General features: G+C 44.1%; 1 protein-coding gene across 1 annotated transcript in view; it reads right to left on the bottom strand.

The window, feature by feature from the left end:
* The window catches only part of LOC137423806 (dedicator of cytokinesis protein 1), a 968048-nt gene that overhangs the window by 931076 nt on the left and 13326 nt on the right, over nucleotides 1-23646 (bottom strand). Inside the window, exon 5 of the mRNA XM_078773719.1 lies at nucleotides 3269-3365. Within this exon, the coding sequence (XP_078629845.1) occupies nucleotides 3269-3365 (97 nt within the window). The remainder of the gene's footprint in view (nucleotides 1-3268; nucleotides 3366-23646) is intronic.

Below are 23646 nucleotides of genomic sequence, written 5' to 3'. Positions count from 1 at the left end.
CACCAGACCAGAGGGGAGAGCAGTATTCCATAGAGCTGCGGATGAAAGCCTTGTATGTGGTGAGGAGCTCGGGTGTGCCAAGGAAGGACTTCACACGACCGAGGATGCCCAGTCGGCGACTGGCTTTGGAGGCCAGATTTGAAATGTGGTTTTCCCAGGAAAGATCATGGCAAATAGTGAGACCCAAAAGCTTGAGTGACAGAACTTGTTGGAGAGGCTTATTCAGAAAGTGGATGGGAGGGTTGTCCAGTCGGTCTTTTCGGAGAGACATCGTAAGAGTGTGAGATTTATTAGGATTGAAAGACATGTTCCATTTGTTTGCCCAGTCTGTTATTTTGTCCAGGTCTGCAGAGAGTGAGGAGGCTGCAGACTGCTGATCTGAGGGATGAGGAATGTTGCGACAAAGAGTAGACCCAAAGCAGAAAAATTTCCGAGGGTACTGGTACACAATGGACCCAGGGTACTGGTACACAATGGACCCAGGGTACTGGTACACAATGGACCCAGGGTACTAGAACACAATGGACCCAGGGTACGGGTACACATTGAACCCGGGGTACTGGAACACAATAGACCGGTATACAATGGACCCAGGGTGCTGGCAAACAATGGATGTAGGGTGCTGGTACTCCTCTCAAAAGACAGTGCAACTTTAGACATTCATCTACTTGCAGATGGGCCAGCTAGCTTTGCATCTCCATTCCGAGCACGATGCACAGTACTCGAATACAGCAGCATTTATGTGCTGAACTATGCCAGAACAGCACTCAAAGCTCATCACTCTGGAGACGTGCTCTCCAACTCCGATGACAAGTGAACTGCCAACCAGGGTTATCCTGCCCAAAATTACGTCATTTTTGAGTGAGTTACATTACCCTTAGTATTCACACCCCTTGAATTTTTCACATTGTTCTGTCGCAGCCTGAATTAAAAATGTATTCAATTGAGATTTTCTGTCACCGATCTACATAAAATACCCCATAATGATAAAGTGAAAGTGTTTGTAGAATTTTTTACAAATTTATTGAAGTCTTCTTGGGCATGTCTGTATCAGCTTTGCACATCTAGATTTGGGAAATTTCTCCCATCCTTCCTTACAGATTTGTGGTAAACAGCAATCGTCAAGTCTTTCCACGGATTCTCAATGGGATTCAAGTCTGGGCTTTGGCAGGGCCACGCAAGGACTTTCACGTTCTTGTACTGAAACCATCCCAGTGTTGCTTGGCTGTTTGCTTGGGGGTCGTTGTCCTGTTGGAATGTAAATCTTTATCGCAGTCGAAGATCTGTTGCACTCTGAAGCAGGTTCCCCTGAAGGAGTTGCCTGTATTTGGCTCTATTCATTGTTCCCTCTATCCTGACAAGTCTCCTAGTCTCTGACATTGAAAACCATCCCCATAGTATGGTGCTGCTATAGTGTGGTGCTGCTATAGTGTGGTGCTGCCATAGTGTGGTGCTGCCAAAGTGTGGTGCTGCCATAGTATGGTGCTGCTATAGTGTGGTGCTGCTATAGTGTGGTGCTGCCAAAGTGTGGTGCTGCCATAGTGTGGTGCTGCCATAGTGTGGTGCTGCCATAGTGTGGTGCTGCTATAGTGTGGTGCTGCCATAGTGTGGTGCTGCCAAAGTGTGGTGCTGCCATAGTGTGGTGCTGCCATAGTGTGGTGCTGCCATAGTATGGTGCTGCTATAGTATGGTGCTGCCATAATATGGTGCTGCTATAGTGTGGTGCTGCCATAGTGTGGTGCTGCTATAGTGTGGTGCTGCCATAGTGTGGTGCGGCCATAGTGTGGTGCTGCCATAGTGTGGTGCTGCCATAGTGTGGTGCTGTCATAGCGTGGTGCTGCCATAGTGTGGTGCTGCCATAGTGCGGTGCTGCAAGTGTGGTGCTGCCGGGAAGCTTCTCGGTAGGGATAGTGTTCGACGGGTGATGAGCTGCGCTCGTTTTCCGCCAGACGTAGTGCTTTGAATCCAGGCAAAACAGGTCATTTTTGTCTCATCAGACCACAGAACCTTTTGCCTCGTGCTCTCAGAGCTTTTCACGTGCCTTTTTGCAATCTCCAGGTGTCGTCATGTGCTTTTTCTCAGGAGTGGCTTCCGTCTGGCCACTCTCCCATAAAGCCTAGATTTGTGAAGTGCTGCAGAGACTGTTGTTCTTCCAGCAGGTTCTCCCATCTCAGACAAGGAACTCTGTAGTTCTGTCAGAGTGGTCATTGGGTTCCTGGTCACCTCCCTGACCAAGGTCCTTCTTGCCCGGTTGCTCAGTTTGGTTGGACGGTCAGCTCGAGGAAAAACCTGGGTAGTTCCATCTCTCCATTTCCATATATAGACCCATATTCTTTCCATTTCCTAATGATTGAGTTCACTGTGATCTTGGGAACCTTCCACACCATAGAAGTTGTTTTATACCCTTCCCCAGATCTATGCCTCCTCACAAATCTACCTCGGAGTTCTACAGACAGTTCCTTGGACATCAAGGTAGAGTTTCTGCTCTGACATGCACTGTCAACTGTGGGACCTTTCATAGAAGGTGTATTTCTTTCTAAATCATGTCCAATCTATTGAGTTGGCCACAGTTGGACTCCAATCAAGTTGTAGAGCCATCTCAAGGATGATCATAGGAAATTGGGTGCACCTGAACTCATTTTGGAGTGTCGTATCAAAGGGGTTGAATACTTATTGACTCAAAACATTTCAGCTCTTCATGTTTAATTACTTAGTAAAAAATTAAAATATTTCACTTTGACATTATGGGGTATTATGTAAAGATCAGTGATTTTAAAAGTCTCAATTTAATCCGGTGAAAAAAGTCAAAGGGTGTGAATACTTTCTGAAGGCACTGCATAAAAATCGTACATTTTGATACATTTCACGTGGAGTGATCACATTGACAGTGCAAGCAAATTTGTCCACGTAACCGACACACAGTGGCCTTGTGATGAAAAGTTCACGAAGATTAGCCAAATATTTATACAAGATGACAAGAAGCTTTGTTGTGATCTTTAAAGTTGCATTTTTTCAAAACAATTATGCAAGTAGATCATATGCAAATTTTAGACTGAACAGAGTGCTCGACAGAAACTTTTCGACCACAAACATGGAGTTTATTGAAAGCACACACAATAAGGGCAACCGATGTAATGTCAACCATATTACACAACTTGCAACATGAAGTTAAACACCAACAATATTCCCCTCAGAGCATGCGAAAAAAAATGGCCTTCCACACCAAATGTTCATCCTACCAGTACCACGACTGTCATGCAGACATTACCACGTAATGCATGAGGCATATGTTGCCCCATTCTCTCAGGGTGGCTGTAATTTCTTGGAGAAGATGCGGCGTACAGGGAATGATCGTTTCCTCCGGCCTGGAGAGACAGTAAATAATATGTTGTTTGAAAAACAATTCCAACACTTTGTTGTCTGACCAAAAAATATATACTTTCCTGAGTGTCGAAATGTATGAAATATTTAGTCATATGACCAGGGCCGGCGCTACCATTAGGCCAACTAGGCAGCCGCTGAGGGCGCAGACATCAAAGGGGCCCATTATTGAACCTTAAAGGGTCACAGTTTTGTACAAATTATTGTTTTAAGAAAAAACATAATAAAAGGAAAATATAATAGCCGGCGAAGCCGGTGTTGTCAATAAACGAGTACGTATTAAGTTGAAAACCTGATTATGCCTTGGCTCGAGAATCCGAAGCGCAGTGGGCGCAGCCATCTTGCGGAGGCGGAAGTATGCATAACAAATTTAGAACGTTCATTAGGAGTTTCTTTCACCCGTCGTCGTTTGATTCACAATCTTATGCACCTCCGATGTATTAATAAAATAATTTAAGACCAACATCGGCCCGCACGGGCCTGGTTATCTTCAACAAAACGCGTCACCAAACACCGGACCCAATGAGAGTCGAGCATTTGCAAAAATATTTCTAAAATGAAAGCGCTCAATGGTGGGTGCCATCGACCGGATGCGGAAGTTTCCATAAAACAATTGCGAAAAAGTTCAATAGGAGTTTGTTTCACCCGTCGTTCTTTGATTCACAATCTAATGAAACCTCTCATTAGTAATTAAAATACGTTAAGACCAACCTCGTTATCTTCAATGAAAATCGTCATCAAACACCAGAACCAATGAGATTCGAGCATTTGTAAAAATATTATTTTTACAGCTTATTACGCGTTTCGGACGGTGAAAACGGCGTCAAATATTCTAACATTGACGAAGAATTATTTTTTAGAAATCTCGCGGCCGTATGGGATAGTTTTTGACGGCCAGAAATACGGTATAAGCGGTTTACATATTTAGTTGAGAAATACGGATAGTTTTTCACGGCCGGAAATATCCGAAGTTGACATGAAATTCACCGAATTAATCACTGCAAGCTAACGTCTTCTGGTGGAGGAAGCTGCCGTGCCCAAAGAGTCAGAGAACCAGCCCTGGCGCCTGACAGCGACTGAAGTTAGAAGACTACACACTTACTGTGAAAACGTATGTTAAGCCCAGTTAAAAATAGGCCTTAAGCTAGCACATCGTATCGTTACTTCCTTAAGCTTCTTGTGACATTTATTGTATGCAGGTATTGCCATTGGGGAGGACTGTCTGCTCTTCTCTTTTACCAAGTCTTACCAGGTACGGTACCTACTACACCTACCTACTACCAACTACCTACCTACCTACTACCAACTACCTACCTACCTACTACCAACTACCTAACCTACTGATGCCATGGTGATGGGTAAAATAGTGGCAAGAGGTTTTGGCTTCGCTGGCTCATTGCAGCTTTGCAGTCGGTACTAGTAGTTCATTGTTCATAATAGTGTAAGTGATTAATTTTGAGCATGTACGCTTCGTGGCATACGTCAGATCCTGTTTGAAACGGACATAGCCTGCTCCCATGCGCCTTCTTCCATACGTCACATCCTGTTTGAAACGGACATAGCCTGCTCCCATGCGCCTTCTTCCATACGTCACATCCTGTTTGAAACGGACATAGCCTGCTCCCATGCGCCTTCTTCCATACGTCACATCCTGTTTGAAACGGGCATAGCCTGCTCCCATGCGCCTTCTTCCATACGTCACATCCTGTTTGAAACGGACATAGCCTGCTCCCATGCGCCTTCTCCCATACGTCACATCCTGTTTGAAACGGACATAGCCTGCTCCCATGCGCCTTCTCCCATATGTCACATCCGGCATGTTCAAAACGCTGCCGCCATTATTTTCGTCATTGGGCGCATGGATTGATCGTCGTCAGGAAAACGGGAGAATGAATAAATCGATGTAGGCAATTTTTTTTAGGGGGAAGGGAAGGGGGTTGGGGGGAGGGGTTGCAAGTAGCCGGTCTTGCCTAGGGCGCAAAATAGTCTGGCGCCGGCCCTGCATATGACACAACATATGATCTATTTAGTCCTTTTCGAGTGTAGTTTATGGTATTATTTATATCAACTCAACAACAATGGGAAAGCGACGAAATGGTACCACAGTGTGTATGCAACCAACTCATCGCTTTACACATTAATAATTTTAATACTTTTTACAGCCTAGCCCGTAGGGTAATGCCGTCTGGAACAGCGTTTGTCTGTCCGTATGTCTGTCTGGATCTGCAAGTGTCAAACAAGCTCAGCTACCCCTCACAAACATCCACCAATCAGAGCTGAGAATCTGGTCACATGACAGGGGGATACATTTATTAACCATTACAGTTTCAGATTTTATTAAAAGGAAATATAATAACTTTCTTTGGAACGTTTTGGGGTCCCAGCAGGTGTAGTAAGGTGGTAGGAGGTTTCAGAAATTCCTCAATACAATTATGATTTTGAAATGTGATCGACATGGACCTTTCTCATGAATCCAGAAATGAACAGATGATGATGGTTCGCTGGTTTGATAATATCTCAATACAATCGTGATTTAACATTAAATTTTGATATATTAATACCATAGTATTAATTTGTAATTGGAATGATGAATGATGCTGTTTGGAATGAAAATATAGAGATATTGAGTTTAAAGCAGAACGAGGAAATGATGTAAGGGTTTCCATCCATGACATTCACGGATTCCCCATTTGCAGTTTCACCATTGACTGGATATAGCAACATTCAGGTGGGGTACGGTTTTTTGTCCAAGTCATTCACGGACCTGCTGTCAATGCCTGACGTTTGACTGAAGGTGGCACATGAATGTGAAATTTGTTGAAAATAATAATAATAATTACATTATTTGCTAACTGGTAACAGGTATCCCCACCTAGGTCATACTGTCCTATTCAAATGATTTGCCTGTATTTCGCTCCTTTCATTGTTACCTCTATCTTAACAAGTCTCCCAGTCCCTGCCACTGAAAACCATCCCCATAGTATAGTGCTGCCATAGTGTGGTGGTATCAAACAAGCCTAGCTGTACCTGCCGTGTCATCATGCTCGTACCTGCCGTGCCATCATGCTCGTACCTGCCATGTCATCATTCTAATACCTGCCCTGTCATCATGCTCGCACCTCTCATGTCATCATACTAATACCTGCCATGTCATCATGCTCGTACCTGCCGTGTCATCATGCTCGTACCTGCCGTGTCACCATGCTCGTACCTGCCGTGTCATCATGCCCATACCTGCCGTGTCATCATGCCCGTACCTGCCGTGTCATCATGCTCGTACCTGCCGTGTCATCATGTTCATTCCTGCCGTGTCATCATATAGCCTGTTCCGATACTGCATTATATTGCTGTGATCGGGAATGAATATAGTTTTCTAGCGGTTACAGGCTAATTTGCTGGCGTATGTGGATTTATTATTACGTTGCCAGTAACGATATATGACACAGTGTTTAAATATTTATATCCAAATAAAACAAAGGCAGACCAACAAGATGGTCGACCTTGTATACGTACTTCCTTTACCATAAAATGCTCTGTGAAAGAGGGACACAAGTCAATAATTGTTTCATCAGTTTCCAGCTGCTAGAAACCCGGATAAGCACTAACCTGGGGATAAATCATCTATCCGGGTGATAACATTTATCCACAGGATAGGTTTCGTTGCCCAGAGCCTGGAAAACTTTATCCATTGAGTAAATTGGTGATTTTTCCATTTAACTTTAGCCGATCTCCTCTGGCCCGGATAACGCCTTATCCATGGATAGTGACCCGTATGTAGGTTTGTCCAATTCAAAATTGCAGACAATCCAGATTTGTTAGACATCTGTCAGACGAATGTTGATAGGAAATTCGACAAATGTGTTGATCCAATGTGCCATGTACAGATGTCCAAACGTGTTGATCCAATGTGCCATGTACGGATGTCAAAATGTGTTGATCCAATGTGCCGTGTACGGATGTCAAAACGTGTTGATCCAATGTGCCATGTACAGATGTCCAAATGTGTTGATCCAATGTGCCGTGTACGGATGTCAAAATGTGTTGATCCAATGTGCCGTGTACGGATGTCAAAATGTGTTGATCCAATGTGCCATGTACGAATGTCCAAACGTGTTGATCCAATGTGTCATGTATAGATGACCAAACGTGTTGATCCAATGCGTCATGTATAGATGACCAAACGTGTTGATCCAATGCGTCATGTATAGATGACCAAACGTGTTGATCCAATGTGCCATGTACGGATGACCAAACGTGTTGATCCAATGTGTCATGTATAGATGACCAAACGTGTTGATCCAATGCGTCATGTATAGATGACCAAACGTGTTGATCCAATGCGTCATGTATAGATGACCAAACGTGTTGATCCAATGTGCCATGTACGGCTGTCCAAAAGTGTTGATCCAATGTGCCATGCACGAATGTCCAAACGTGTTGATCCAATGTGTCATGTACAGATGACCAAACGTGTTGATCCAATGCATCATGTATAGATGACCAAACGTGTTGATCCAATGCGTCATGTATAGATGCCCTAACGTGTTGATCCAATGCGTCATGTATAGATGACCAAACGTGTTGATCCAATGTGTCATGTACGGCTGTCCAAACGTGTTGATCCAATGTGTCATGTATAGATGACCAAACGTGTTGATCCAATGTGCCATGTACGAATGTCCAAACGTGTTGATCCAATGTGCCATGTACGAATGTCCAAACGTGTTGATCCAATGTGTCATGTATAGATGACCAAACGTGTTGATCCAATGTGCCATGTACGAATGTCCAAACGTGTTGATCCAATGTGCCATGTACGAATGTCCAAACGTGTTGATCCAATGTGCCATGTATGAATGTCCAAACGTGTTGATCCAATGTGCCATGTACGGATTTCCAAACGTGTTGATACAATGTGCCATGTACGAATGTCCAAATGTGTTGATCCAATGTGCCATGTACGAATGTCGAAACGTGTTGATCCAATGTGTCATGTACGAATGTCCAAATGTGTTGATCCAATGTGCCATGTACGTATGACCAAACGTGTTGATCCAATGTGCCATTTACAGCTGCCCAAACGTGTTGATCCAATGTGCCATTTACATCTGCCCAAATGTGTTGATCGAATGTGCCATGTACGAATGTCGATACGTGTTGATCCAAAGTGCCATGTACGGCTGTCCAAACGTGTTGATCTAATGTGCCATTTACAGCTGCCCAAACGTGTTGATCCAATGTGCCATGTACGGATGACCAAACGTGTTGATCCAATGTGCCATTTACAGCTGCCCAAACGTGTTGATCCAATGTGCCATGTATAGATGACCAAACGTGTTGATCCAATGTGCCATGTACGGCTGCCCAAACGTGCTGATCCAATGTGCCATGTACGGCTGCCCAAACGTGTTGATCCAATGCGTCATGTACGGTTGCCCAAACGTGTTGATCCAATGCGTCATGTACGGCTGCCCAAACGTGTTGATCCAATGCGTCATGTACGGCTGCCCAAACGTGTTGATCCAATGCGTCATGTACGGCTGCCCAAACGTGTTGATCCAATGCGTCATGTACGGCTGCCCAAACGTGTTGATCCAATGCGTCATGTACGGCTGCCCAAACGTGTTGATCCAATGCGTCATGTACGGCTGCCCAAACGTGTTGATCCAATGCGTCATGTACGGCTGCCCAAACGTGTTGATCCAATGCGTCATGTACGGCTGCCCAAACGTGTTGATCCAATGTGTCATGGTTAGTTGTTTCATGGCAACTGCCTCACCACAATATTCCCTGTACCATGGACGGGAGGAAGGGTATGACAACTGAAGACGGGAAGGGATAAATCTGTGCATGAGAGATTAAAACGAATGAAATGAATTAAAATTTTAATTGAAATATTTAAATTTTAAATGAAAATTTTTACATTTGAAATTTTAACAAATGAAAATTAAATTCAATTGAAACAAAATGCAGTAAAACAAATGAATGATAAATGCGTTATGTTAAAATGTTAACTCAAACGCAAAACTTGGTTTCCTACCGGAACAACATTGACCTTTCAATCTATATACGTGATGTGCAATAAACTTGTTGATTAGCCCCAGTATCAGAGAACGCACGCACACCTTACAAGGCCTTTAACCAAAATTTGGGCCCTCAACTCCAATTTTTCGACAGCCCCAGACAGCATCAGTGCCCATGACCTAAAAACCTGCTCTTCCTCATCCTCTTTCTGCTCTGTTCACTCGATCATTCTTCCTGGGTCAGTTTTCGTCTACCCGGAATTTAGCCAACAACACCGCGACACAAAAACATGTTTCCACAACGGTTCCTCTTACCTTCATGAATATTAGCTTGCTTCCAATAATGATAAAAGTCATGGATTATATCATTGCAGTTGACATCAAATCCTTCCTTCTCTCCAACAGACTGATCTTGGATCATGAGTTCGGTTGCAGGCCCTGTCAATCGACCCTGGACATGCTGTTTCTACTCTACCAACATTGGATGAAAGCCCTATATCTGTCTGGACATATCTTTAGCATTTGATACAGTCCTGCACCCCCATCTTGATATTCAAATTCTCTGCTTTTGACATCTAAGGCCAACTCCTCTCATGGATCACTGACTTCCTCCACTCACGTCAGCGTGTAGGTCTTCATGGGAGCCACTCGTCTCCTCTCGCTGTCAAGGCTGGAGTGCCCAAAGGCAGTGTCTTGGGCTCGATTTTATTCCTCATCTTCATCAAAGATTTCTGATTCCCTGTTAAATCCTGCTGATCACTTTGCTCATGATTCTACCCTCTGTTGTATCTCTCATCCTACAGCGAAGCACGTATGAGTCTTCTCTCTCTGCAGACCTTGATGGAATCGTTCAGCACTTGGAATATGTCTGTCAACCCCAACAAATCCCACACACTCAGCCTGTCTCTCTGAAAGAACAGTCTGACAAACTCTCCAATCCACTTCCTCACCAAATCCCTTGAAGAGGTTAAGTCACTCAAATCTTTGGGCCTTGTCATCACACATGATCTTTATTGGGCAAACCATATTTCCACGATGGCCTCCAAAGCAAGCCACCGACTGGGCATTCTTCACCCTACAAGGTCTTTCCTTTGCCAATCCAAATCTTTGACAACCTACATGGTCTTCATTCTGCCTGCCTCACACCTGATGCCGTGGAAAACAAGGCCCTCAAAATTATTGGGATCTCCCACAACGAAACAGAGTGTCTACACCTGTTACTTTTGCATTGCAGAAAGGTGGTTGGCCTCTGTATTATTGCTCCTCTTTTTTGGTCCTGTACACCCCTCTGCCTTCTCTTGGCTCTGTCCCTCCCACTTTTCTGAAGGGTGCACACGGTCTACCAGTAACTATGTTCTTGGTAATCTCCCCAAATCAAGCCTCAATGGTCACCTCCACTCATTTGTTCCTCTTTTTTCACACCTGTGGAACCAACTTCCCCAGTTTGTTCAGTCCCATCTTCCCTGCAGGACTTCAAGTTCACCACGATCTCTGGCCACCCCCCATCTATACTCATGATGCACATCGGATTTTTATGTGAAAAAATAAAAAATATTTTTTCACATAAAACGGCTTTTTTGTGCGCAAAAAAATTATTTTGCTATTTTCGGAGAAAAAAATATTTCGCCCTTTTTCGGGAAAAATAAAATAAAATGCCCTTTTTGGTCGAAAATGTCTGGCAACGCTAAAAAAAATTAGGGAATTTTTCGAAATTTTAAACTGCGATCGAAATTTTTAACTGCGATCGATCTCAAAAACAAAATGTTGCGTCCACTTGCGTGCGTTGCGTCCCCCAGCGTGTACAGCAGTGAGGCGGTGTACTACAGTGAGAGAGTGTACACAAAGTGTGAACAAGTCGATCAAGATGAGTGCTGCTCTTCGTGACAAGTGGCTGAAGGAATTCAACGCTGGTGGCGATGGGGCCACCTTCAAGTATGTGTCGAGTGACACGGCTTTCTGTCGAGCTTGTGAAAAGACTTTCCGGGCGAAGCAGAAGTCTGAGCTGGCCCAACATGTCCGAGGAGACCGCCACAAGAGCAACTTGGCCTTGAAGAAGAAGAGGACAGTCACGCAAGCCACCATGGAGGACTTTGGTGGCGGAAAGAGGCACATGTGCGACGTCGTGGCTCAGGAGCTGTGCCAGGCCATGCTGGCCGCTGGCATACCATGGTCGAAATTGGAAAACCCTGCCCTCCGGTCGTTCCTGGAGAAGCACATCACTCTCCAGATCCCCGATGAAAGCTGGATTCGAAAGCACTACCTCGACAAGTGCTACGACGAGGCCTTGCCGGGGATCCGTGCCGACCTCGGACAGCAGCCCATCTGGCTGTCCGTCGACGAGACGACCGATTCGGCAGGTCGATATGTGGCCAACATCATCGCAGGACGCTTGCTCAAGGAGGGGTACTTTCGTCCCCACCTCGTCCAGTGCATGTTTCTGGAGAAGACCAACTTCGGGGAGATCGTGCACGCAGTCAATGACACGCTGCGCTATCTTTGGCCTGATTTCAAGCCGGAGTGCCTCAAGGTCCTCGTCAACGACGCCGCGGCCTATATGATTAAGGCCGGCCATGCCCTGAAGGAACTCTTCCCGGACTTGCTGCATGTGACTTGCGTTGCCCACGCGCTCCACCGTGTCTGCGAGACAGTCCGAGAAATGTTCAAGGACGTCAACGACCTGATTGCCATGACGAAGAAGGTGTTCGTCAAAGCCCCGTCGCGTGTTGTCCTTTGGAAGGAGCAGCAGCCCAATCTTTCTCTCCCCCCGGAGCCCATTCTGACTCGGTGGGGGACGTGGATCGACGCCGCGGTGTTTTACGCCGAGCACTTCGAGGCCGTCAAGGACATTGTGGACCAGCTGAACGATGACGACGCGATGGCAATCCGGAGTGCCAAGGACCTGTTCGGAAAGGCGGACATCAAGCTCAGTTTGGTCTTCTTAAATGCCCACGTGTCGTTCATCCCGAAGATCCTTAAGCAGCTGGAGGAGGCCGGCATGGAGCTGGCCAAGGCCTTCCAGCTCCTTGATCAGGCCAAGGAGGAGCTCGAAAAGATCCGAGGCTGCCGTAAGGAGATCCTACTCACCAAGTTCAAGGCGGTGCTGCAGCGCAATCCCGACATTGGTGTGCTGAGGACAGTGGCTTTGATTCTGGATGGAGATCAGCACGGATCTGAGGTTGGTGCGCCGGCTGGAGTCAAGCTTGCCGACATCCCCCTCTTGAGGTACTGCCCCATCGTCAGCGTCGACGTGGAAAGGTCCTTCTCCGTCTACAGAAACGTCCTCACCGACCGCCGACACCGCCTCACCAAGGAGAACATTACCAAGATAATGATTTCAAACACCTACTTAAACCGTTCCTAAAAGGGTCTTATCAATTTCTTCTAGTCCTCTACTTATCAAACAATGCGGTTGCAATAAAGGTACCTGAACGTCATTTTTTACCTGTTTACTAGCCCAGAGTGCTTAATGTTGTGCAGGAAAAAGCTTACCATTTTTTGTTCTTTTTTTGACTGATTTCTGAAAAACTTGGTAATAATAAAAAATGAATAAAACGGGGGAAAAAAATATTTCGGGATTTTTTCACATAAAAAAAAAAAATTCCGCTTTTCAAAACATAAAAGGCCTATTTTCTTAACATAAAAATCCGTAGTCTAAGTCATGATCTATTCTACCACAAATTACCCCCATTCTGAAGCACTCCCTTTTCCAGGTTATTTTGATTTCGCCACCCCCACACTCTCTCTCACCTCTTTTCGTTTGTCAATTTGTCGATTGTTTTAATTCATTTTCTATCGTTTCATCCCCACTTTCCCCTTCCTCTTCTTGCTGTCTTTGAGATTGTTCACCCTAGTTCATCTAGTTCACCCTAGTCTGTGTTCTCCCCCTCCCTTTGATCTCACTCTCATTTCTACTTTGCTGTTGGTGTTTTACCCTTTCCATTTTGTTTCATTCCATTCTGCTGTAGCTTTTCCATGAGCCTCGACCATACATAAAAATCCTATACGAGGGTTATGGTTCATTTTCTGCATGTGCACTACCGAGCAATGCCGAGCATCAAGCAAGGAAGCAGCAGGTATCGTTTTTAAAGTCCATGGTATAACTGGATCTTCACCAACATCAAATCAATTCTTCCTTGTCACACACTCAAACTGTCCACCAAGTTTTGTCTGAATCCGTCCTCAATATTTTGAGATATCCTGTTCACAGACAAACAAACAAACAAGAAGACGTCATGCGGAGCACGATACTTGCAAAATACGCCCCCCCCCCTCCCCAAGAAAAGAAATTCCATTGATACAGCAAATTGTCCATTTCATCAAGATTAAAATTGACAATCTTGATGAAAGCTCGGGTCAACAGGATGAAAAGTGACGATTTTTCAGATGAAAAATGATGATTTTGGAAGGTTGACCTTGAGTTGACCTTTGACCTTTTGACCTCAAAAATAGTATGTTTCCCAATTTATTGACTCGATATGCAAATGCTGTTCAATTTTCAAGTGAATCGGTTGAGAATTGATGGCTTTTTAGATGAAAATTGATTTTAAAAATTTGACCTTAAGTTGACCTTTGACCTTTGACCTCAAATAGTATGTTTCCCAATTTAGTGACTTGATATACAAATGCTGTTCAATTTTCAAGTCAATCGGTTGAGAATTGACGGATTTTTAGATGAAAATTGATGATATTTTTAAAATTTGACCTTGAGTTGACCTACCTTTTGACCTCAAAAATAGTATGTTTCCCAATTTAGTGACTCGATATGCAAATGCTGTTCAATTTTCAAGTCAATCGGTTGAGAATTGACGGCTTTTTAGATGAAAATTGATGATATTTTTAAAATTTGACCTTGAGTTGACCTACCTTTTGACCTCAAAAATAGCATGTTTCCCAATTTAGTAACTCGATATGCAAATGCTGTTCAATTTTCAAGTCAATCGGTTGAGAATTGACGGCTTTTTAGATGAAAATTGCTGATTTTTAAAACTTGACCTTAAGTTGACCTTTGACCTTTTGACCTCAAAAATAGTATGTTTCCCAATTTATTGACTTGATATACAAATGCTATTCAATTTTCAAGTCAATCGGATTTAAAATGGCGATTTTAGAAATTTGACCTCCAGATGGCCTTTGACATCAAAATCAATAGGCTTCTCAATTGGGACGACTTATACAACGTGGTGAAGTTTCGTGACGATCGGTTTAGAATTGTGACCTGTAGGCCGGTGACAAACAACCAGACAGACAGTCAAACAGACAGAACCACAAACGGAACCGACCAATATACTTGAAAAATCTTCGATTTTGCTAGTAACAAACAAGCAAGATGTCATGTCGTGCAGAGCACGATACTTGCGAAATCCAAGTAAACAATAGTTGCCATGGAAACAGCAATTTGGTTATTTGGAAAATATGACCTATTACGTGTTTTGCATGATTGAATGTTGTGCATAACAAATTTGGTTGATACTTTTTCTAATTGCCTCCTAATAGGTGTTTTACATGTTTTGGATGGTATTGACCTTTCACTGATTTTGACCAGATTTGATACACAAACTACAGTGCCTTCAGAAAATATTCTCACCCCTTGACGTTTTTCACATTTTGTTGAGTTACAGCCTGAACTTAAAATGGATTAAATTGAGATGTGCTGTCACTGATCTACACATAATACCTCAATCATAATGACAAAGAATTTATTTATTTCGAATTTTTTACAAATGAATTAAAGATGAAAAGCTGAAATGAAAGTAATAAACGGTTTTAACCCCTTTGTTATGACACTCCAAATTGAGCTCAGGTGCATGCAATTTTCTTTGATCATCCTTGAGATGTCTCTAAAACTTGATTTGAGTCCACCTGTGGCCAATTCAATTGATTGGACATGATTTAGAAAGAAACACACCTTTCTATCAAAGGTCACACTTTTGACAGTGCATGATTGTCAGAGCAGACATTCTACGACAAAGTACAAAGAACTGCACATAGAAGTCCGAGATAGGAGGAGGCATATAGATCTGGCGAAGGCGAAAAACAATTTCTCGAGTGTTGAAAGTTCCCAAGAGCACAGTGAACTCTATCATAAGGAAATGGAAAGAATATGGAACTACCCAGGCTCTTCCTAGAAGCTGGCTGTCTGACCAAACTGAGCAACTGGGCATGAAGGACTTTTATCAGGGAGGTGACCAAGAACCGTATGACCACTCTGACAGAACTACATAGTTATTTGGCTGAAATGGGAGAATCTGCCAGAAGGACAACAGTCTCTGCAGCACTTCATAAATCTAGGCTTCATAGATGAGTGGCCAGATGGAATCCACTCCTGAGAAAAAGGCACATGACAGTAGTGCACCTGGAATTTGCAAAAAGGCACGTGAAAGAGACTTAGAGCATGAGGCAAAATATTATGAGGTCTGATGAGATTAAATTGAACTCTTTGGCCTGAATGCAAAGTGCTACGTCTGGCGGAAACCGAGCACAGGTCATCACACATCTAACACCACCCCTATTGTGAAGCATGGTGGTGGTAGTATCATGCTATGGGGATGTTTTTCAGTGGCAGGAACTGGGAGACTTGTGAGAATAGAGGAGTCATAGAGAACAATGAATGCAGCCAAATACTGGCAAATCCTCGAGGAGAACCTTCTACAGAGTGCAGCAAATCTTAGACTGTGGCGAAGATTTACATTCCAACAGGACAATGACCCCAAGTATATAACCAAACTGGAATTTTTTTCAAAACAAGAACGTGAAATTCATTGAGTGGCCCAGCCAAAGAGCTTGAGCAAATCTGCAAGGAATAATGGGAGAAACTCCAAATCCAAATGTGTAAAGTTGATACAGTCTATGTTACGGATTCGTCACTTCTGTTGTGGTGGTTTTCATCCACTGTAAACATTTTTGATTCCATGTACTCTTATTGTTTTCAAAAGGTTTATTGTTTATGAACTATTTTCAAAAGGTGAAAAAGTTAGAGTTAAAAGAAACCGGAAACCAGATCGGGAACCGGACGACGAAGAGGAAGAAGAGAAAAAAAAGAAGGCGGAGCGAGTGGAGTCGGACAAGAAGCATAGTTGCTTTGCGGTCTGGAGCTAACGTTGGCGAGCAAGAGTCACGAGTGAACTTTGGGTTTCCCAGGAAAGGGATTCCTGCGACAGAGTTGTTATCGCTGTGACAGATCAACTTGCGTGTCAGGTTTTGCGGTCGATTCCGAAGAGAATCGTTGGACTGCCGTTACGTCTCGAGTACAGGCCGTCGGCCATTTTGACTCACACGCTTTGGGCGTCGAGCAAGGTTTCTTTGCTTCGCTTCAGCCTTTGCGTGTCGCGCAAGGATTTTCCTTTGCTTGACTTCAGCCGCTTTCACCGCATTCAGACGTATCTGGTGTGTGTGTGTGCAACGCGGATTTTGAAGGTAAATCTGAGGTTCGCCGACTATGAGACTTGGAACGTTCATACCCGAGGGTGTGACTTCCCAGTCGCCTGGAGGGCGCCTTTGGATTTCCCAGTCGCCTGGAGTGCGCCTTGGCACAGCTTTGGCAGCAGGACGGTAACTGCCAACCCAACGGGATTCTGGTCTCGATTGGATATTGATCTGTCGATCACTGGAGCGGATCGACTTTGGCTTGAAGCCGGGGAATTGGGACATTGGGAATCTTCTTATTTTCGCTCACTTGGAGCACAGTGAGTTATATTGTACGAACCTGATGGTACCATCATAGGAATGATATACTATTTGTTCTACAATTGATTACTATTGTTTTTGTACTGTTATTCTTGTGTGATCTTAATACAATACTTGTTGGTTTGTAACAATTGGTGTGGCTTCACCATTGATCTTTGACATACAGAATAACACATTTTTCTGCCGTGACGCCTCGGCTCGGAGGTACACAGTGACCAGGTGGTCGGGGAGGAGCACGTAACAGAAATCGGGGGCTCGTCCGGGATAGAATTCCCTAACATTCCCAGAATTCCCAAATTTGGAATTTTTCTAACATTCCCAAATTTTTCAAAAAATTGGAAAGAAATTTGTGTGAAGGTTAACAGGTGTTAACTGATAGTCACCATGGTGTTTGATGCAGAAAAGTTTACTGCGTCCCCTAATGAGGCACAGTTCCTAGCGTTAAAAAGATAGGAATTCTTGATATTGGCCAAACATTGCAACTTGGAGGTCTGAGCTCATATGAAGAAAGCAGAGATGCAGACATTGGTGGTAGAATCTCTGGTGGGACAGGGAACATGGACAGAGGTAGCCTTGGATTGGTTACCCGAGGAAAAAGAAAATGTGGAGCTCCGGAAAATGGAAATGCAACTGCAGAGCCAGGAAAGGTTAAAAGAGTTGGAATGGAAAGCTGAGGAGAGAAGAGCAGAGGAAAGGAGAGCTGAAAGAGAACTCGAGGAAAGAAGAGTAGAACAGGAACGAGAACTCGAGGAAAAAAGAGTAGACCAGGAATGAGAACTCGAGGAGAGAAGAACAGAGGAAAGGAGAACCGAAAGGGAACTCGAAGAAAGAAGAGCAAAGGAAAGAGCAGAGGAAAGGAGAGCCGAAAGGGAGTTAAAGGAACGTGACATGGAGTATCAGAAGGAAGTTAAACTCAAGGAGCTGGAATTAATGGGAGAACGGAGAGAAGTCGTATCCATGCCAGCTAGTTCGACAACTAGTCAGAACACCTGGGATGTTTGTAGGCATGTAAGGCTGGTTCCACCCTTCAATGAAAAGGAGGTAGCCAAGTTTTTTTTACACTTTGAGAAAGTGGCTCAAATGCTAAAATGGCCTGTGGGGTCCTGGACTATGTTAGTGCAAAGTGTTCTGGTGGGTAAAGCTCAAGATATCTATTCGGCTTTACCGATTGACAAATGTGCAGATTATGAGATAGTGAAGAAAACCATTCTCAAAGCCTATGAATTGGTCCCTGAAGCTTACCGGCAAAAATTCCAGAATGCCAGGAAGAGGGAGAGTGAGACCCATGTGGAGTTTGCCAGAATGAAGGAAACCATGTTTGATCGGTGGTGTGATTCGAAGGGGATTGGGAAAGACTTCAAACTGTTGCGACAATTGATCTTGGTGGAGGAATTCAAACAGTGTGTCCACGCGGACATTAAAGTACATCTGGAGGAAAAGAAGGTACCAGAGTTGTATGAGGCAGCAACCGTGGCAGATGACTATGCCTTGACGCACAGGATGGGGTTCCACAAACCTAACTTCCCGCCTAGAGTTCGCCAGGGGAGTTATGGTACATCCGGTGCGGAGAACGAATATTCATGGGGGCGGCCTAGAGATGACTATGAGGACAAATCTGATACCGCGACTTTTAGGGATCAGAAGACTACAGTTCCAAGACAGACTTATCTTCCGGGGGGGCCGAGGCAGACCACGAGTTTTTCCTCCGGTCCTACTTGCGCTTTTTGCAAGAAACCTGGGCATTTGATGTCCCAATGTTATGCCCTGAAAAGGAAAAATCAGAAGCGGAGTCAGACGAGTACAACTCCGAATGCATTGGCAAATGCGAGAAATCGTCCTTAGAGGACAGTGCCTTGTGAAGGTTCCCATGCCAATGTTACGGCATCACAGAATGCCCTTGTTCAAGAGGGTTACAAACCTTTTATTTCAGAGGGGTTTGTGTCACTGGATAGAGACTTGACTAACCAGAGACCTGTTAGGGTATTGAGGGACACAGGAGCACATCAATCTTTGATGCTTGAAAGCATTTTGCCATTGTCAGAGAAGACGGCAACTGGTGTTAGTGTTCTTTTACAGGGGGTTGGTGGCTATGTTAAAGCTCAACTTCATGTCATCCATTTAAAGTCTGATTTGGTGTCAGGACCGGTCACCGTAGGTTTACAAGCCACTCTTCCTGTAGAGGGAATCTCTTTTGTTATCGGGAATGATTTGGCCGGTGGTCACGTTTCTGGTAACCCGATGTTTGTTGAAAAGCCTAGTATGGAAAATAACACTGCACAGTTAGAGCAGGAGATTCCGGGTATCTTTCCATCCTGTACCGCGACTCGTGCTATGGGTAGAAAGCGCTCTGAAGAGCAGAGGAAGGTACTGACGTCACGCTTTGCACAGACACTTCTTGTCAAGTACCCTGAAACTAAGTGTCAACACACACAAGTCATGGATGGAGGCAATGTTGGCAAGCTCTTTGTAGGTGGACTGAACTTCAACACAAGCGAAGATGTTCTGGAATCTATCTTTGGCAAATATGGACCACTCTTGGAAGTGTTGCTGATAAAAGACAGGGAGACGCAAAAGTTAAGAGGGTTTGGCTTTGTCATGTTTGAAAACACAAAGGACGCCAAAGATGCAGCACAGGATTTGAATGGCAAGAATTTGGATGGTCGGGCCATAACAGTAGAGAAGGTGGTGTGATTCCAATATATTCCAATATTCCAATATCATGGAATACTGCTCTCCCCTCTGGGCTGGTGCTCCTGCCTCACACCTAGCTCGTCTTCACGCTGTTGAAACCAAAGCATTCAGAATCATTGGAATCTCCCACGATGAAGCTAACTCCAAGGGCCTCTCAGTCACTCACCGCAGGCAGGTTGGTGGTCTTTCCGTCTTCAACCGACTCCTCTCTGGCCTTGCCCCCCCAGCTCTCTCTGGGCTCTGTCCCGCAAATATTCCTACAGGTCGCACAAGATCTGCCTGCAACCCTCTTCTGGTCAAACTGCCGAAATCAAGACTCTCTGCTCACCTTCACTCCATAATTCCTCTTTTCTCCCGCCTCTGGAACAAACTCCCTCACTCTCTTCAATCCCACTCCACCCTCCAGGTCTTTAAAACAGCTGTTCACCACCATCTCTTATCTTCCCCCATCCAAAACCTTGATCTTTTCTACCCCCGCTAATTTCACCCCAATTCCACTTTTTTGAAATACCAACTTCTGTCCTGGAAGTCCTTGGTGTCCTTGTGTTTTATACTTCTCCCTCTACCCCCCCCCTTCCCACGCCTCCACCCCCCAAGCCCTCTCCCTTCCACACATCTCCCTGCTCTCAAATGTTGTGTTTGTGTGCTTCCCCTTCTCTCCCCATCTTGTTTTCCGCTCCCTCTTTTTATATATTTTGTTTGTGAAGTAAATGTTAGCTCTTTCACGAGCCTCGATTCAGTATACAAAAAAAAGAAAGAAAAAAAAAGGCAGGCCATGGGCGTCGAGGGGGCTACAGAGGAGGAAAACGTGGAGGTAGTTTCAGGGGTGGCTATGGCTCCCGGGGTGGGAGTAATAGTTTTGGTGGTGGCCGCAGTCGAGATTAATATGGAGGCTCCCAGAGTTACGGCAGCTCCCGAAGGGAGGATTATCAGGGTAGTGGCCAAGAAGGAGACTGCTATTCACGTGACTACAGCGACAAGCGCTCCAACCGTGATTATTATGAAAGTTAGGAAGAGGTTGAAGCACTGAATGCTGCGGAGCAGCCGAGCCAAGATTACTACATGGATTAACCGTGAACTCCACGTTCCTAAAGGCGTCCATGTAGTGAATACTTCCAGGCCTCACCACCCAACCACCATGAAACCTGGCTCTCAGCTCGGCCTCCTTCAAAAAGTGCTATAGATTTGCTTTGCTTTGGATTTTTGATCACAACCCTTAACCTTCATTCAAAAAATGAAAAAGAAAAACCAGAGGTTGATGAGATGGAGTTTGGCTTTGCAGGAGTTCAACTTGGAAATTGAGCATGTAAAGGGCAGGGACAATGTCGTTGCTGATGCGTTGTCCAGAGTGAACTAACTTTGGAAATTTCTGTAGGTTGTTTGGAAGTTTTCTTGCTTTATTTTTTGGAAATATTAATTATTGTTGCTCACATGAATTGATGATTTGGGTGTGAGTTTTACTTTTGTTTGTTAAAAGAGTTTTTGCCTGCAAAGAAAGTTTTCACTATGTTCAAACTTTCTTTCTTGAGGGGGGGAAGTGTTACGGATTTGTCACTTCCGTTGTGGTGGTTGTTATCCACTGTAAACATTTTTGATTCCATGTACTATTATTGTTTTCAAAAGGTTTATTGTTTATGAACTATTTTCAAAAGGTGAAAAAGTTAGAGTTAAAAGAAACCGGAAACCAGATCGGGAACCGGATGACGAAGAGGAAGAAGAGAACAAAAAGAAGGCGGAGCGAGTGGAGTCGGACAAGAAGCATAGTTGCTTTGCGGTCTGGAGCGAACGTTGGCGAGCAAGAGTCACGAGTGAACTTTGGGTTTCCCAGGAAAGGGATTCCTGCGACAGAGTTGTTATCACTGTGACAGATCAACCTGCGTGTCAGGTTTTGCAGTCGATTCCGAAGAGAATTGTTGGACTGCCGTTATGTCTCGAGTATGGGCCGTCGGCCATTTTGACTCGCGCGCTTTGCGCGTCGAGCAAGGTTTCTCTGCTCCGCTTCAGCCTTTGCGCATCGCGCAAGGTATTTCTTTGCTTGACTTCAGCCATTTTCTCCGCATTCAGACGTATCTGGTGTGTGTGTGTGTGCAATGCGGATTTTGAAGGTAAATCTGAGGTTCGCCGATTCTGAGCCTTGGAATGTCCATACCCGAGGGTGTGACTTCCCAGTTGCCTGGAGGGCGCCTTTGGATTTCCCAGTCGCCTGGAGGGCGCCTTGGCACAGCTTTGGCAGCAGGACAGTAACTGCCAACCCAACAGGATTCTGGTCTCGATTGGACATTGATCTGTCGATCGCTGGAGCGGATCGACTTTGGCTTGAAGCCGGGGAATTGAGACATTGGGAATCTTCTTTTTTTTTCTCACTTGCAGCACAGTGAGTTATATTGTACGAACCTGATGGTACCATCATAGGAATGATATACTATTTGTTGTACAATTGATTACTATTGTTTTTGTACTGTTATTCTTGTGTGATCTTAATACAATACTTGTTGGTTTGTAACAATTGGTGTGGCTTCACCATTGATCTTTGACATACAGAATAACACATTTTTCTGCCGTGACTTCTCTCGGGGCTCGAAGGTACACCGTGACCAGGTGGTCGGGGAGGAGCATGTAACAACTATCCCAAGAAGACTCAAAGCTGTAATCGCTGCCAAAGGCATTTCTATGAACTATTGACTCAGTGGAATGAATAATTATGTAAATTAGATATTTCTGTATTTCATTTTTCATTATTTTGTAAAAGTTTCTAAAAAAAATTCCACTTTGACATTATGTTGTATTATCTGTAGATCAGGGACAAAAAATCTCAATTTAATCCATTTTCAATTCAGGCTGCAACACAACAAGATGTGAAAAAAGTCGAGGGGTGTGAATACTTTAGGCACTGTACTACACATATGTACAAATACGCTGTGTAAGTTTAAATCTGATATTTTGAAAAATTCCTGAGATTTGGCAATAATAAAATCACCAAAAGATTCCATTTGATTATATTAGGGTGTAATTGTTGTTCCACACGTTGTTTTCTCTTTGGCACGTGGGATTTTTTCTATTCCACGTGGGACTTTTCCCTCTGCCAATAATCAATATGAGCAGAAACTGAAAATAAGAAAGAGATATTTCATTAATTAATTATTTTTTGAGCCTTCTTAGCCTTGGTGCTGCAGAGATTTACCAATGGGGGAGGGGCTTTTGATTATGACTATTCTAAAGGGTCTTCTGGGACTTTAATGGTGTTAGGGGTCTAAAGGGTCTTTATGGTCTTGGGGTGATAATGGTTTTTGGGGGGGTTTTAAAGGGTCTTCAAAGGTCTAATGGGTCTCAGCAGTCTGAAGGGTCAAAAGGTTTTAAAAGCACATTTCAATAGTACCTAATTAATAGCCGGCGAAGCCGGTGTTGTGAATGAACGCGTACGTATTATGTTGAAAAAACAGATTTTGCTTGATCCTTTGAGAATTTCGAAGCTTAGACGCACCAAATCACTCAATGGAGTCCGCCATCTTGCGGATGCGGAAGTATGCATAAAAAATTTAGAAAAAGTTCAATAGGAGTTTGTTTCACCCATCTTTGTTTGATTCACAATCTTATGCACCTCTAATTTGTAATTAAAATACTTTAAGACCAACCTCGTTCCCCGGGCTCTGGTTATCTTCAACGAAAATCGTCACCAAACACCGGAACCAATGAGATTCGAGTATTTGAAAAACTATTTCAAAAAAGCTTTTTACCGCATTTCGGAGGCTGAAAACCGCATCAAATATTCTAAAATTGACGAAGAATTATTTTTTAGAAATCTCGCGGCCGTAGGGGATAGTTTTTCACTGCCGGAAATATCCGAAGTTGAGACGGAATTCACCGAATT

The sequence above is a fragment of the Myxine glutinosa genome, chromosome 3 (genome assembly GCF_964187855.1).
Source record: "Myxine glutinosa chromosome 3, kmMyxGlut1.1, whole genome shotgun sequence".
Taxonomy (NCBI): Eukaryota; Metazoa; Chordata; class Myxini; order Myxiniformes; family Myxinidae; genus Myxine; species Myxine glutinosa.
The sequence above is the reverse complement of the archived record's forward strand: the minus strand, read 5'-3'. Positions and strand labels throughout refer to the sequence as shown.